Consider the following 14,362-nt stretch of genomic DNA (forward strand, 5'->3'; position numbering starts at 1 on the left):
ATGCGACGACTTTACCGAAAGAAGAAAGAAGATGAATCCCTGCTGCAGTCACGAAAGCTTTAAATCGAAATTTAACATGGTTGCTGCAGCGCCACCGTGTGGACACATAGTGCAACTGCAGCGCCTCAGCGCGCTAATTGTAGCAGTGGAACTGTTCGGTGTCTTCACGGCTTCATTGCAGCCAACCCGCAGCAGCGTGGGGGGGCTGGTCACGTGGGTGGGGGAGGGGCGGGGCTGGTCACGTGGGCTGGGGGAGGGGCGGGGCTGGTCACGTGGGCTGGGGGAGGGGCGGGGCTGGTCACGTGGGGGGGAGGGGCTGGTCACGTGGGTGGGGGGGTGGCTGGTCACGTGGGTGGGTGGGGGGAGGGGCTGGTCACGTGGGTGGGGGGGGCTGGTCACGTGGGCTGGGGGAGGGGCGGGGCTGGTCACGTGGGCTGGGGGAGGGGGAGGGGCGGGGCTGGTCACGTGGGCTGGGGGAGGGGCGGGGCTGGTCACGTGGGCTGGGGGAGGGGGGAGGGGCGGGGCTGGTCACGTGGGCTGGGGGAGGGGCGGGGCTGGTCACGTGGGCTGGGGGAGGGGGAGAGGCGGGGCTGGGCACGTGGGCTGGGGGAGGGGCGGGGCTGGTCACGTGGGCTGGGGGAGGGGGGCGGGGCTGGTCACGTGGGCTGGGGGAGGGGCGGGGCTGGTCACGTGGGCTGGGAGAGGGGCGGGGCTGGTCACGTGGGCTGGGGGAGGGGGAGGGGCGGGGCTGGTCACGTGGGCTGGGGGAGGGGGCGGGGCTGGTCACGTGGGCTGGGGGAGGGGGAGGGGCGGGGCTGGGCACGTGGGCTGGGGGAGGGGGAGGGGCGGGGCTGGTCACGTGGGCTGGGGGAGGGGGGCGGGCTGGTCACGTGGGCTGGGGGAGGGGCGGGGCTGGTCACGTGGGCTGGGGGAGGGGCGGGGCTGGTCACGTGGGCTGGGAGAGGGGGAGGGGCGGGGGCTGGTCACGTGGGCTGAGGGAGGGGCGGGGCTGGTCACGTGGGCTGGGGGAGGGGCGGGGCTGGTCACGTGGGCTGGGGGAGGGGGAGGGGTTGTTTAGGGCGCCCCACGCGCGTGGTGACGTCATCGCGCTCGGGTTCGTGGGCGCCCCCGTGCGTGCTGACGTCATCGTGCTCGGGTTGGCGGGCGCCCCCGTGCGTGCTGACGTCATCGCGCTCGGTTTTGGTGGGCGCCCCCGTGCGTGGTGACGTCATCGCGCTCGGTTTGGTGGGCGCCCCGTGCGTGGTGACGTCATCGCGCTCGGGTTGGTGGGCGCAGCCGTGCGTGGTGACGTCATCGCGCTCGGTTTGGTGGGCGCCCCCGTGCGTGCTGACGTCATCGCGCTCAGGTAGATAGGCGCCCCCGTGCGTGGTGACGTCATCGCGCGGAGGGGGAGGGGCTGGTTACGTGGGCGGGGGGGGGCTGGTAACGTGGGCAGGGGGGGGGGCTGGTCACGTGGGCGGGGGGGGGCTGGTCACGTGGGCGGGGGGGGGCTGGTCACGTGGGCGGGGTAGGGGAGGGAATGGTAACGTGGGCAGATGGGGAGGAGCTGGTCACGTGGGCGGGGGGGGCTGGTCACGTGGGCGGGGGGGGGGCTGGTTGGGTTGGCGGGCGCCCACGTGTGTGGTGACGTCATCGCGCTCGTGGTGGTGGGCGGTCCCCCACTTACGAACACCACCCCCCCCCCCCGCAAACCCCCCACTTACGAAACACCCCCCCCCCTCATACCCCCACTTACGAACACCACCCCCCCGCGTTTCCCCACTTACGAACACCACCCCCCCGCATACCCCCCACTTACGAACACCACCCCCCCCGCATACCCCCACTTACGAACACCACCCCCCGCATACCCCCACTTACGAACACCACCCCCCCCCCGCATACCCCCACTTACGAACACCACCCCCCCGCATTCCCCCACTTACGAACACCACCCCCCCGCATACCCCCACTTACGAACACCACCCCCCCGCATACTCCACTTACGAACACCACCCCCCCCGCATTCCCCCACTTACGAACACCACCCCCCCCCCCGCATACCCCCACTTACGAACACCACCCCCCCGCATACCCCACTTACGAACACCACCCCCCCCGCATTCCCCCACTTACGAACACCACCCCCCCGCATACCCCCACGTACGAACACCACCCCCCCCGCATTCCCCCACTTACGAACACCACCCCCCCCGCATTACCCCCCACTTACGAACACCACCCCCCCCGCATTCCCCCACTTACGAACACCACCCCCCCCGCATACCCCCACTTACGAACACCACCCCCCCCCGCATACCCCCACTTACGAACACCACCCCCCCCCCCCGCATACCCCCACTTACGAACACCACCCCCCCCCCCCCCCCCGCATACCCCACTTACGAATAATAACAGGGGAGTCATTTGTGAGTGCGAAGGGACTGGTGGCCACGGGAGGTAATCATCACCAGCGGTGCCAGGCTAGGTGTCTGTACCCCCCCACTCACCCCCGGTGCCAGGCTAGGTGTCTGTACCTCCCCCCCCACTCACCCCCCTCTCTCTCTGTGTCTCTCTCTCTGCTTGTTAAATCATCACCACCACGATGCCAGGCTAGGTGCCTGTACCTCCCCCCACTCACCCCCCCCCCCGGTGCCAGGCTAGGTGTCTGTACCCACCCCCTCTCTCTGTGTCTCTCTCTGCTTGTTAAATCATCACCACCACGGTGCCAGGCTAGGTGTCTGTACCCCCCCCCCCCCCACTCACCCCCGGTGCCAGGCTATACGGGCGATCTTTGTGTGTTGGGAGCAAGTTTGAGTGGCATGTAACCGTGGGAGTTGAACGGGCGCCTGCTGCTACTGACAATCGTTGACAACGGTTGGATAGACGCTGATAGACACACACACAGACAAGACCAGGTGGACAGACACAGACAAGAGGAACAGAGACTGAAAAAGATACACAGAGACTAAAAAACACAGGCAGAGAGACACACAGAGGCGAACAGAGACACAGAGGCGAACAGAGATGTTGAATCGAACTCGCTGAACTCGCTCCATTGAAAGAGATTCCTCGATCTTTGTCCATCCCCAGAAGTCGTTCTAGTTTCTATTTATTTCATTGTGTGTGGTGTGTAGTGTAAGCCATGTGGGATATCGATGTACACGGACATGAACAACATCAGCAGACAAGACGTCTTTCATACTCTTTGGTTCTTTCGGTAAAGTCACGTAGGTAGAACAAATAAATTAATTAATAAATGACGAAGTTTCGATCGCAACACGAGCGGTCGTCCTCAGGCGAAAACATCCAGACATTGTCGCGGCAGAAGTCACGTGAGCTACAGCTGAGCATTGTTGTAATGGGGTGGGCTCACGCGAAATTGATTTCTGCAACATGAAGGTACTTTGAAAACCCACTGGCAATGCTCTTTTATATAAGCGCACAACTTTATCTATCTGTATTCTTAGTTCTTTCTTAAAATTCTTAATTTTGATTTCATTTTTTACCTACGTGACTTTACAGAAAGAACTAAGAATATGAATCCTTGCAGTCACGAAAGCTTCAAACCTAGAATTAATCTGTGATGAATGCTGCACTTTCCGTCGTTTTCATGCAGGGGGCGCTATAACCCTACGCGCCCCCTGCATGAACGACGGAGGCGCAGGGACAGACGTTCGACCACGTTGGAATCGATCTGCAGACGGCGGTCTTCTGGCACGGCCAGCTCTGTGTCGCCTCATCTCAATCCCGCGATCCCAACCAGGTGAAAGTCCGCATCGAACCGAATGCCCGGCAAGGCCATCTACTTAACGACGAGAGAAAATTCACACGAAATGTCGTTTTCAATTAAGTCTTCCAGATGTAAAATGATATAAGCTTTTAATGAAGAAATACAATCATAAAATTCAAAACATAATACAATTCAAAGTTGTTTCATTTTAAAACTTCAAAACGGAGCATTGGGAGTTGGCGTGGATGCGTCATTCATGTGCAATTTTCTTCGTGACTTTCCTGGCCCAAGGCCGTAAATGGTTGAGGGGCACCGCAGGCGGTCAAGGCTTGCTTCAATCCATGGTTGTCAACATCCAGACGTTAATCAGCAAGGACCATTTCTTGTCCTAGTTCGCCAACATATAAGACATCATGCAACATTCTAATGAGTGTTGTTGTGGAGAATGTATCTACTAGATGTGCTCTGCCTTGTAACCGAATACATATCTGTACCAAAAATGCATTCCAAATGTGCTCTTAAAATGACCTCCTTGCTATGAAGCAGATCAGCAAACACGACATGTTTCATTTGTCGATCTCTCCACGAAACAAAGGAATGTTTAAACAAACTATAACTAGCACAGACTTCTGTGAGCGCGTCATTGATTCAGTGCAAACCACATGTGGACCCTTATTGGTGCACAGCGTCTCAACAGCAGCCGGGCTTGTTTCAACCGATAGTTACGGACATCCATACGTTAATCAGCAAGGCGCATTTCTAGTCCGAGTTAGACAAAATCTACGTCAACACGTAATACAAATTTTTAATTCGTGTTGTTGAGAATGTATCTCCTCTACGTGTAACTTTAAGTGGTTTGCCTTGTAACAGATGAATGATCCGAGTGTGCTCCCTATTTCAAAGACAATGAGTTGCTCCAGAGGGAGACGCTTCCTGAACACACAAAAAAACCCTTTGACCTGTATCACAAGAACAATGAGCCTCACCTGAGTGATCTGTACAGGTTACTTGCAAAACACACACTGTGTCCTAACATGACTTATTCAATGTTTGACCCTTATAGACAAAATGGTACATGTACGCACACAATCAGACAAGTATTCATTCAAAATTAGTGACAGGCATATTAACAAAATTGAATTACTGCACTGAAATATACTGCATTAGGTTACATTGCATTAACAAGAAGCTAATTTAAAAAAATACGCACCGTCTGCTTAACAGTGTATGTACAACATACTAATGCACCATTCAAAACGAGTCGGCCATTGCATGCTGGTGTCTGGGTCAAAATTGATAAAAATTCTAAACATTACCTACAAACTCCACAACTGAGATGCCACATCAACCATCGCCCCCTACTGACAGGCTCTTGTCCACATGCAGGCCGGTGCAGGGCCACCACCTTGTGCCACACAGGGGCAGCTGCTACTTGGGGATGCTCTTCGAGTGTTTGAGACGAGAAACGATACAAAACTCCGAATTGCCGAGGCAATTAGGCAAGCACAATATAAATGCAATTATGATAACATAGTGAATGCTTGGGAGCTTATTGGCTCTCGCTCCTGGTTAGAGATCTACCCAACACACAGGTCCACAAAAACTGGCCGCTCTTACCCTGCAGGTTGAACCTAGGAACTGAGTGTTCAACTTCACATTCTTGTCATTAAAGGCCTGTGACAAAGGTGCATCTATTGGAGCAGCATCGTCTAAGGCAGTGGTTCTTAACCTTGTTGGAGGTACTGAACCCCACCAGTTTCATATGCGCATTCACAGAACCCTTCTTAATTGGAAAACTAAAATTATTTTTTCAAATTCAAAACATAGGTACATGTTTTACTGGTGCACAATCATGAGTCAGGTGTGTGTCTAAACCTCCGCCGAACCCCTGAGACTGACTCACCGAACCCTTGGGGTTCGATCGAACCCAGGTTAAGAACCACTGGTCTAAGGCTTACGCATCTCCCGGGTCTCCATTTGACTTTGTATTGTCTCGGAGGAAGTCCACCCACACCTCCACTTCCACAAACTGCTGGGAGTTGCCTCGCTCTGCCTCACAGTCAGAATTCTCCTCCTGCTTCACGTTGCCTCCATCGATGTGAAGGTCCGATTTGGGGGTTGAATCTTCATCTTCACATTTTACCTTCACTTCTTCGCTCTTCACCATCACGTCTTCACATTTCACCTTCACCTCTTCATATTTCACCTTGACACCTTTAAAAGTGTCCAAGCTGGGATTTTCTTCCGGTTCTTGTTTCATGAGGGATGGGCTCATTGTGGCACTTTGACTTTCACAAGCTGATTTCAGACTCCACTCCTGGTGGATCTTCTGATGCTTGCGTGTTCTCTGGTGTACATAAAGATGTGATGACTGTGCAAACGCCTTCCTGCACGGAGTGCACCTGAAGGGTTTCTCTCCCGTGTGTGTTCTCTGGTGTATTTTAAGATCAGGTGAATGTGAAAACGCCTTCCCACACACACTGCACTTGAAGGGTTTCTCTCCCGTGTGGGTTCTCTGGTGTTTTACAAGATAATCTGAACGTGCAAACGCCTTCCCACACACACTGCACTTGAAGGATTTTTCTCCCGTGTGTGTTCTCTGGTGTTTTACAAGATGATCTGAACGTGCAAACGCCTTCCCACACACACTGCACTTGAAGGGTTTTTCTCCCGTGTGTTTTCTCTGGTGTGCTACAAGATGAGCTGAAAGTGCAAACGTCTTCCCACACACACTGCACTTGAAGGGTTTCTCTCCCGTGTGTGTTCTCTGGTGTCCTACAAGAGTAGATGAATCTGAAAACGCCTTCCCACACACACTGCACTTGAAGGGTTTCTCTCCCGTGTGTGTTCTCTGGTGTCCTACAAGAGTAGATGAATCTGAAAATGTCTTCCCACACACACTGCACTTGAAGGGTTTCTCTCTCATGTGTGTTCTCTGGTGTCCTACAAGAGCAGATGAATCTGAAAACGCCTTCCCACACACACTGCACTTGAAGGGGTTCTCTCCCGTGTGGGTTCTCTGGTGTTTTACAAGAGCAGATGAATCTGAAAACGCCTTCCCACACATACTGCACTTGAAGGGTTTCTCTCCTGTGTGAGTTCTCTGGTGCCGTGTCAAATATTTAGGACGATCCGTGCTGTATGCACACCGGTCGCATTGATGCCTTTTTGCACCGAGCCGCGCCGAGTGCCTTTGCTCCATCAGACAAATTCTGCAGAGGCAGCGACAGCTGCAGACAGAAACAAGAGAATATCCACACCATCTACACATCAGTATCGATGCACAGAGGAATGCATATACAGTCACACATGACTTACACGTCTATACTTATTCATATATTCATGATATAGTGAAAAAGTGTCCCAAATTCATCACATGGGCTGTTATGGTACACAATGAGAGGGTAAATGGTCATAAACATGCCTGGAAGCCCTCGTATCTTCAAAATGAGCGTTAACCCAAAACTCAGAGCACACAATTTCAGCTGTTTGGCTTCAAAATGAATGTTTATGAAAGCTAAATTCAGCTGACATAGCAAAGGGTGTTGAAAATAATACTATTGGTGTCATGCACAAATGCATAAATTAATGTTCAATCGCAACTTAGAGGTGTGAAGCCAGGCACAGATGTCCTTGATTGCTGGGATGAGCAGTTCCGACTTCAGCTGCTGCACGTGTGTGCTGTGATCACTTCCTGACTCCATTCTTACAAAGAGTTCCAGAGGAAAACTAAAATAAACTACTGTTTTGATATAACCTCTGTGCTCAATAGAGTTAATAGACTTTACTGCAAATACAAACTTTACACTGTCACACACTCAGAGGTGGAGCCAGGATTTTCAGGTAGGGGGGGAAACCCCTCCAGCAATGAAAAATTACCGGAGTTGTTAGTAAGTAAGGAGTTGTCAGTGAGAAAGGAGTTGTTAGTAAGAAAGGACTTGTCCCTTGCTTTTCATTCGACGCGTGTGATCGTCATCGCGCTCGCTGAACGTGTTGATGCCTTCAGGAAAGAAAAATAGACATGTATTTTGGGGGGGGGGGGGGGGGGGAATGACCATGAAGTATGTGGCATCAACCCGCATCACACCTGAGCTAAGCGCTCTGCAATGCTTACCCCCCTACCACATGGCTCTTCGCGCGCGGTACTGCTACAGCTGTTCACAGCGTGCCGGGAGATTTTAGGTGGCGCTTCGCTCCTGCCCGATAAAGTCAATGGCTTCTCGGAGTTTCAATACAAATCCGTGTGAAGAACGGGTACAACTGCCATCTTAAATATAAAGCAGAACTTACATCTGTTTGTTTGTTTGAAGCAGCAAAAACTCTCCAATGCCGGGATTTGGCATCATGACATTTTCACAGCTTTTGCTGTCTGGAATTTCGAAGTGAACGCGACTGTTTTCAGCTCGCCACGTCATTCCCTTCCCGAGTTGCCAAAATCGACATTACGTAGAAGTGGGTTAAGGTTACATTTCCTTCACTGAAAAACATCCGATTTAGTTCAATTGATTTCTTTCAGCTTTTCTTTCTTACAAGAATCACTTTTTCAGGGTTTTCCAGTGAAATATGAGGGAATATTAAATTAATCCAAGACAAGAATCCAAGTCCCGGGCAAAGCCGGGTAGTGAAGCTAGTTACTAATAAACCCCAATGATCGTTGGGGGGGGCACGTGCCACCCCACCCCCACTGGCTCCACCACTGTCACACACTGGCATGGTTCACAGGTGGAGGTGTGTCCAGACCCACGCCTGGCCACCTTCACCTGCTCAGTATTAATGCTTCCTCACTCCACCAAGTAATTCATTGAGGATCAACCACCACAGCCGAGGCTGCGTGTCTCTCTGTGGTGAGATGTTAACTACCTGTCCTGGCATACAGGAAGTCGTGGGTTCCATCCCGACCCTGACGCCTGCTGTATATTTGTAGTTTACGTGTCTCTCTCTCTCCCCGTGGTCGCGTGGATTTCCTTCCCGATCCCCGGGTTTCCCCTCCACATGTAGAGAGTGAACACCGCCACGCGTCTAGAGCGAACACCACCACGCGTCCAGAGTGAACACCGCCACGCGTCTAGAGTGAACACCGCCACGCGTCTAGAGTGAACACCACCACATGTCTAGAGTGAACACCGCCACGCGTCTAGAGCGAACACCGCCACGCGTCTAGAGTGAACACCGCCACATGTCCAGAGTGAACACCGCCACGCGTCCAGAGTGAACACCGCCACGCGTCCAGAATGAACACCGCCACGCGTCCAGAGTGAACACCGCCACGCGTCTAGAGTGAACACCACCACGTGTCTAGAGTGAACGCCACGCGTCCAGAGTGAACACCGCCACGCATCTAGAGTGAACACCACCACGTGTCTAGAGTGAACGCCACGTGTCCAGAGTGAACACCGCCACGCGTCCAGAGTGAACACCGCCACGCGTCCAGAGTGAACACCGCCACGCGTCTAGAGTGAATACCGCCACGTGTCTAGAGTGAACACCGCCACGCGTCTAGAGTGAACACCACCACGTGTCTAGAGTGAACACCGCCACGTGTCTAGAGTGAACACCACCACGCGTCTAGAGTGAACACCACCACGTGTCTAGAGTGAACACCGCCACACGTCTAGAGTGAACACCACCACGTGTCTAGAGTGAACACCACCACGCGTCTAGAGTGAACACCGCCACGCGTCTAGAGTGAACACCACCACGTGTCTAGAGTGAACACCGCCACGCGTCTAGAGTGAACACCACCACCACGTGTCTAGAGTGAACATCGCCACGCGTCTAGAGTGAACACCACCACCACGTGTCTAGAGTGAACACCACCACGCGTCTAGAGCGAACACCGCCACGTGTCTAGAGTGAACACCGCCACGCGTCTAGAGCGAACACCGCCACGTGTCTAGAGTGAACACCACCACGCGTCTAGAGCGAACACCGCCACGTGTCTAGAGTGAACACCGCCACGCGTCTAGAGCGAACACCGCCACGTGTCTAGAGTGAACACCGCCACGCGTCTAGAGTGAACACCGCCACGCGTCTAGAGTGAGCACCGCCACGCGTCTAGAGCGAACACCGCCACGCGTCTAGAGTGAACACCGCCACACGTCCAGAGTGAACACCGCCACGCGTCCAGAGTGAACACCGCCACGCGTCTAGAGTGAACACCACCACGTGTCTAGAGTGAACGCCACGCGTCCAGAGTGAACACCGCCACGCGTCCAGAGTGAACACCGCCACGCATCTAGAGTGAACGCCGCCACGTGTCTACAGTGAACACCGCCACGTGTCTAGAGTGAACACCATGCGTCTAGAGTGAACAACGCCACGCGTCTAGAGTGAACACCGCCACGTGTCTAGAGTGAACACCGCCACGTGTCTAGAGTGAACACCGCCACGTGTCTAGAGTGAACACCGCCACGCGTCTAGAGTGAACACCACCACGTGTCTAGAGTGAACACCGCCACGCGTCTAGAGTGAACACCGCCACGCGTCTAGAGTGAACACCACCACGCGTCTAGAGTGAACACCGCCACGCGTCCAGAGTGAACACCGCCACGTGTCTAGAGTGAACACCACCACGCGTCTAGAGTGAACACCGCCACGCGTCTAGAGTGAACACCACCACGCGTCTAGAGCGAACACCGCCACGCGTCTAGAGTGAACACCGCCACACGTCCAGAGTGAACACCGCCACGCGTCCAGAGTGAACACCGCCACGCGTCTAGAGTGAACACCACCACGCGTCTAGAGTGAACACCGCCACGCGTCTAGAGTGAACACCACCACGCGTCTAGAGTGAACACCGCCACGTGTCTAGAGTGAACACCACCACGCGTCTAGAGCGAACACCGCCACGTGTCTAGAGTGAACACCGCCACGCGTCTAGAGTGAATACCGCCACGCGTCTAGAGTGAACACCGCCACGTGTCTAGAGTGAACACCACCACGTGTCTAGAGTGAACACCGCCACGTGTCTAGAGTGAACACCGCCACGTGTCTAGAGTGAACACCACCACGTGTCTAGAGTGAACACCACCACGTGTCTAGAGTGAACACCGCCACGTGTCTAGAGTGAACACCGCCACGTGTCTAGAGTGAATACCACCACGCGTCTAGAGTGAACACCGCCACGCGTCTAGAGTGAACACCGCCACGTGTCTAGAGTGAACACCGCCACGTGTCTAGAGTGAACACCACCACGCGTCTAGAGTGAACACCACCACGCTGTTGACGAGCCTCACCTTGTTGTTGTTGTTGTGGGCAGGTCGCTTCTGAAAACAAGAGCGGTACAGCAGCTCAAGCGGGCGTGGCCTGGTAAAAAATGAAAAAAAACTGTGAATATTTAAAACAAAACAAGTTACAAAGTAGCGAGCCAGGTGAAGGGAAATTAAAACTTAAGCAAGATACTCTTTGGTTCTTTCGGTAAAGTCACGTAGAATAAATAAATACATTATATAATAGCATACGACGTTTCAACTGCAACACAAGCAATCATCATCAGGTACAAATGAAAGAGAAAAAAACCTATTAAACTTAGAGTCAGCTAACATAACAGTCAACACCCTACCTGGTTGATAATGTTCTTCCAAAAATTGCTCAATTTTAGAGAGAGACACGGAGACACATAGACAGACACATAAGCAGAGAGAGATGACACAAAGACACACAGAGAGAGACACACACAGACACACAGAGAGAGATGACACATATAGACACACAGAGAGAGATGACACAGAGACACAGAGAGAGACACACGCAGACACACAGAGAGAGATGACACAGAGAGAGACACACACAGACACACAGAGAGAGATCACACAGAGAGACACACATAGGCACACAGAAAAACAACGCCTGTGTCGAGGCCTTAAATAGAGAGAGGGGGGGGGTAGAGAAACTAGCACGTCAATGCAAGGCCGTAGCCATGGAGTCAACATTGGGGGGGATCAAATCTTCCACGGGTCTGGGGTCCCCCCCCCAGAAAAATATCTAAATTTGAAAACTATTTTCCTGCCATTTCCTCCCTAAAATATTTTTTAAAGTTCACTAGCACATGGGATGGACTTTGTTTTATTTGATACAATAATGTCTAATAGGGTATTGTAATACATTGCTCTGTTTTTTCTTTTTTACCTTTTCTTGTTTCATAGTATGTAATGGCGGAGATTAGGGATTCATAAAGTACAACGCAATCCTATAAACAGGAATCTATGCATTGTTATATGAAGACAAGTCCAGATTTCGTGGCCAAGGTTTAGCAAATTGTTGTCTTTATTAACAGAGCATCGCAATTATTATTTACAAATATTTTTACAGAAACATATTGGAGGGGCATATTTGATTATTATAATTATTATAACATTATACTTATAACGTTATAATTCATATATATTATTATATTTATATATTATAATTATCATAACATATTATAATTATCATAACATATTATAATTATTATAACATTATAATTAATATGTATTATGATTATTATAACATATTCTAATTCTTATATCATATTATAATTACGGCCTTGTGTCAATTAGAGATTTGGAGGTTTGGTGACTGCAGAGAGAGAGCCACTTAATCAAACAAACTTAATTAAATTTGAAATGTAATGCAACGCAACACAGAGTCGGTCAACACACAACTAACGCGTCGCCTGGCTGATTACGTTCTTCCACAGATTGCTCAACTAAGCGAGAGAATTGAAGCAAACGCGATCAGGCGAGGGCAGGAGGCAAGGCCCCGCGTTGTAAAGTTCCAACGTGGACATCGCTTCCATGCTCGCTGATACTCAATTGGCATCCCTACGACAGAGAGAGCGAGGCGCTACCTCGGTACACAACAACCACAACCACCACAACAACAACCACCACAACCACCACAACCACCACAACCGCGATGAGAATCTCACCTCGGATTTCAGTGCACGGGCCGAGCGGCAACTTCCCGGTCCCTCGTGACGTCACGCGGCAGCAGGTGACATGACGTCACTTGCGGTGTACGATGACATGCCCCTCCCCACAATGAGCGGCTCGAAACTCGCGACGACTTCACGAATTATGTTAATGAGCCGCCAGTCACCGGGCGTGGCTTTGCCCAAATAAGGATTGGCACTGGGACAGATATCGGCAGCGGCCGAGCGGAGGTGACGTCACGCTCAAGAGCGCGGTGGTCGGGGTAGGTGACATGACGTCACTAGCGAGGCACACTTCCCCGTAGCGTTTGACGCCGATGAGATCACGCGGCGCTGTGACGTCAGAGAGCTGGGTCAGAGTTCAAGTTTGTTGACAGACGGGGAGCGGCAGTGACGTGGTGAGCGCTGCGCTCCGCACCGACCAGCCGAGTTCCATTCCCGCTCGTGGCCAACACCGCCAGTGACGACTTTCTGAGCCGGTCCTTAGCCTCCCCTACGTCGACTCAGCCTCAAACGAGTCCCCGGTGCGGTGTGTCAACATCGCCAGCACTGGGGAGACAAAGGCGGCCGGGCGTGGTCCTGGCCACCCACCCCCTCTGTGTGTGCCGTGACGACCTCCACCGGTGCTGCTACTCGCTATGAGCAGCACTTTGTAGATGTCGTGGCTTGGCTCTCCAGCACACCGCTGGCGACATTTCACGATGAAATTGTCACGTCCATAAAAAGAAAATCGCCATACTAACCGATGCCGTTTTTGGCAAAATTGGCCCAATTTTCCTGGCTTTATTTTTCAACGAAAAGTGCATTCCTTGGTTGTGTTTATAGCCTGAGTAGCCTATATACTACGTAAAAAAGTGGGGAATTTGATGCATGAAATTTTCGAATATAAAAAAGTTAATCGGCATACTGTGCCGATTTTAGGCTCAATAAGCCCAACTTTCACAGCCTTATTTGTCGACAAAAGTTAATTTCTCCATTGTATTTAGCCTTAGTATGCTATGTATTAGATTAAAAGTGGAAAATGTCACGATGAAATGTTCACATCCCAAACAGGAAATCGGAATACTAACCTCTGCCGTTTTTGGCTAAAATTGAACGAATTTTTACAGATGTATTTTTAAACAAAGTGCATTCCTCGGTTGTGTTTAGACTGAGTAGCCTATAACAATTAAAGTGAGAAATTTCACCATGAAATTTGCTACATTTTCATAGCTAGATTTTCCAAGAAAAGGTGAATTCCTCCATTTTGTTAAGCATTAGTATTCTATATATTACGAAAAAATGGGACATTTCACAATGAAATTTTCAGATCCCAAAAGAAATCAGCACACAAACTGCATTTCATTGCTGGAAAATACTTCACGTCTATGGGACTACCAACACCCTACAGGGACAACCTGCATGCCCTTGCTCAATGCTATAATGCTTGACAGATTCTTACATTATTTAGGAAAATTAACCAAAGCTGATGGATGCACAAATAGAAGCCTACACGGAAATCTTGGAAGACATTGAAACTACAAATCGAGTCATTTGTATCATTGATGCACCTGCCAGTACTGGGAAGACCTTTGTTTTGAAACTGCTCCTCGCAAAGGCTCGCCAGAGAGAATTGCTCGAGCTGTGGCATCATCGGGGATTGCTGTGTGAGTCCATGTGTGTGTCTCTTAGTCGATGTGTATAAAGCCATGTGTGCTAAGGTCCATGTGTGTGTGAGT

At 51.7% G+C, this 14,362-nt stretch overlaps 1 protein-coding gene across 1 annotated transcript; it reads right to left on the minus strand.

Moving 5' to 3' along the window:
- Nucleotides 1–3,939: 3,939 nt before the first annotated feature.
- LOC144954651 (uncharacterized) lies at nt 3,940–12,762 on the minus strand. Its single transcript, XM_078885096.1, has 3 exons — nt 12,642–12,762; nt 10,969–11,038; nt 3,940–6,963 (listed from the first exon to the last, which is right to left on the minus strand). Exon 3 carries the CDS (start codon nt 6,933–6,935, stop codon nt 5,688–5,690), a length of 1,248 nt encoding a protein of 415 aa, XP_078741222.1. The 5' UTR covers nt 6,936–6,963; nt 10,969–11,038; nt 12,642–12,762; the 3' UTR covers nt 3,940–5,687.
- Nucleotides 12,763–14,362: the final 1,600 nt, after the last annotated feature.

This window comes from Lampetra fluviatilis, unplaced genomic scaffold (genome assembly GCF_964198595.1).
Source record: "Lampetra fluviatilis unplaced genomic scaffold, kcLamFluv1.1 SCAFFOLD_226, whole genome shotgun sequence".
NCBI classification, from domain to species: Eukaryota; Metazoa; Chordata; class Hyperoartia; order Petromyzontiformes; family Petromyzontidae; genus Lampetra; species Lampetra fluviatilis.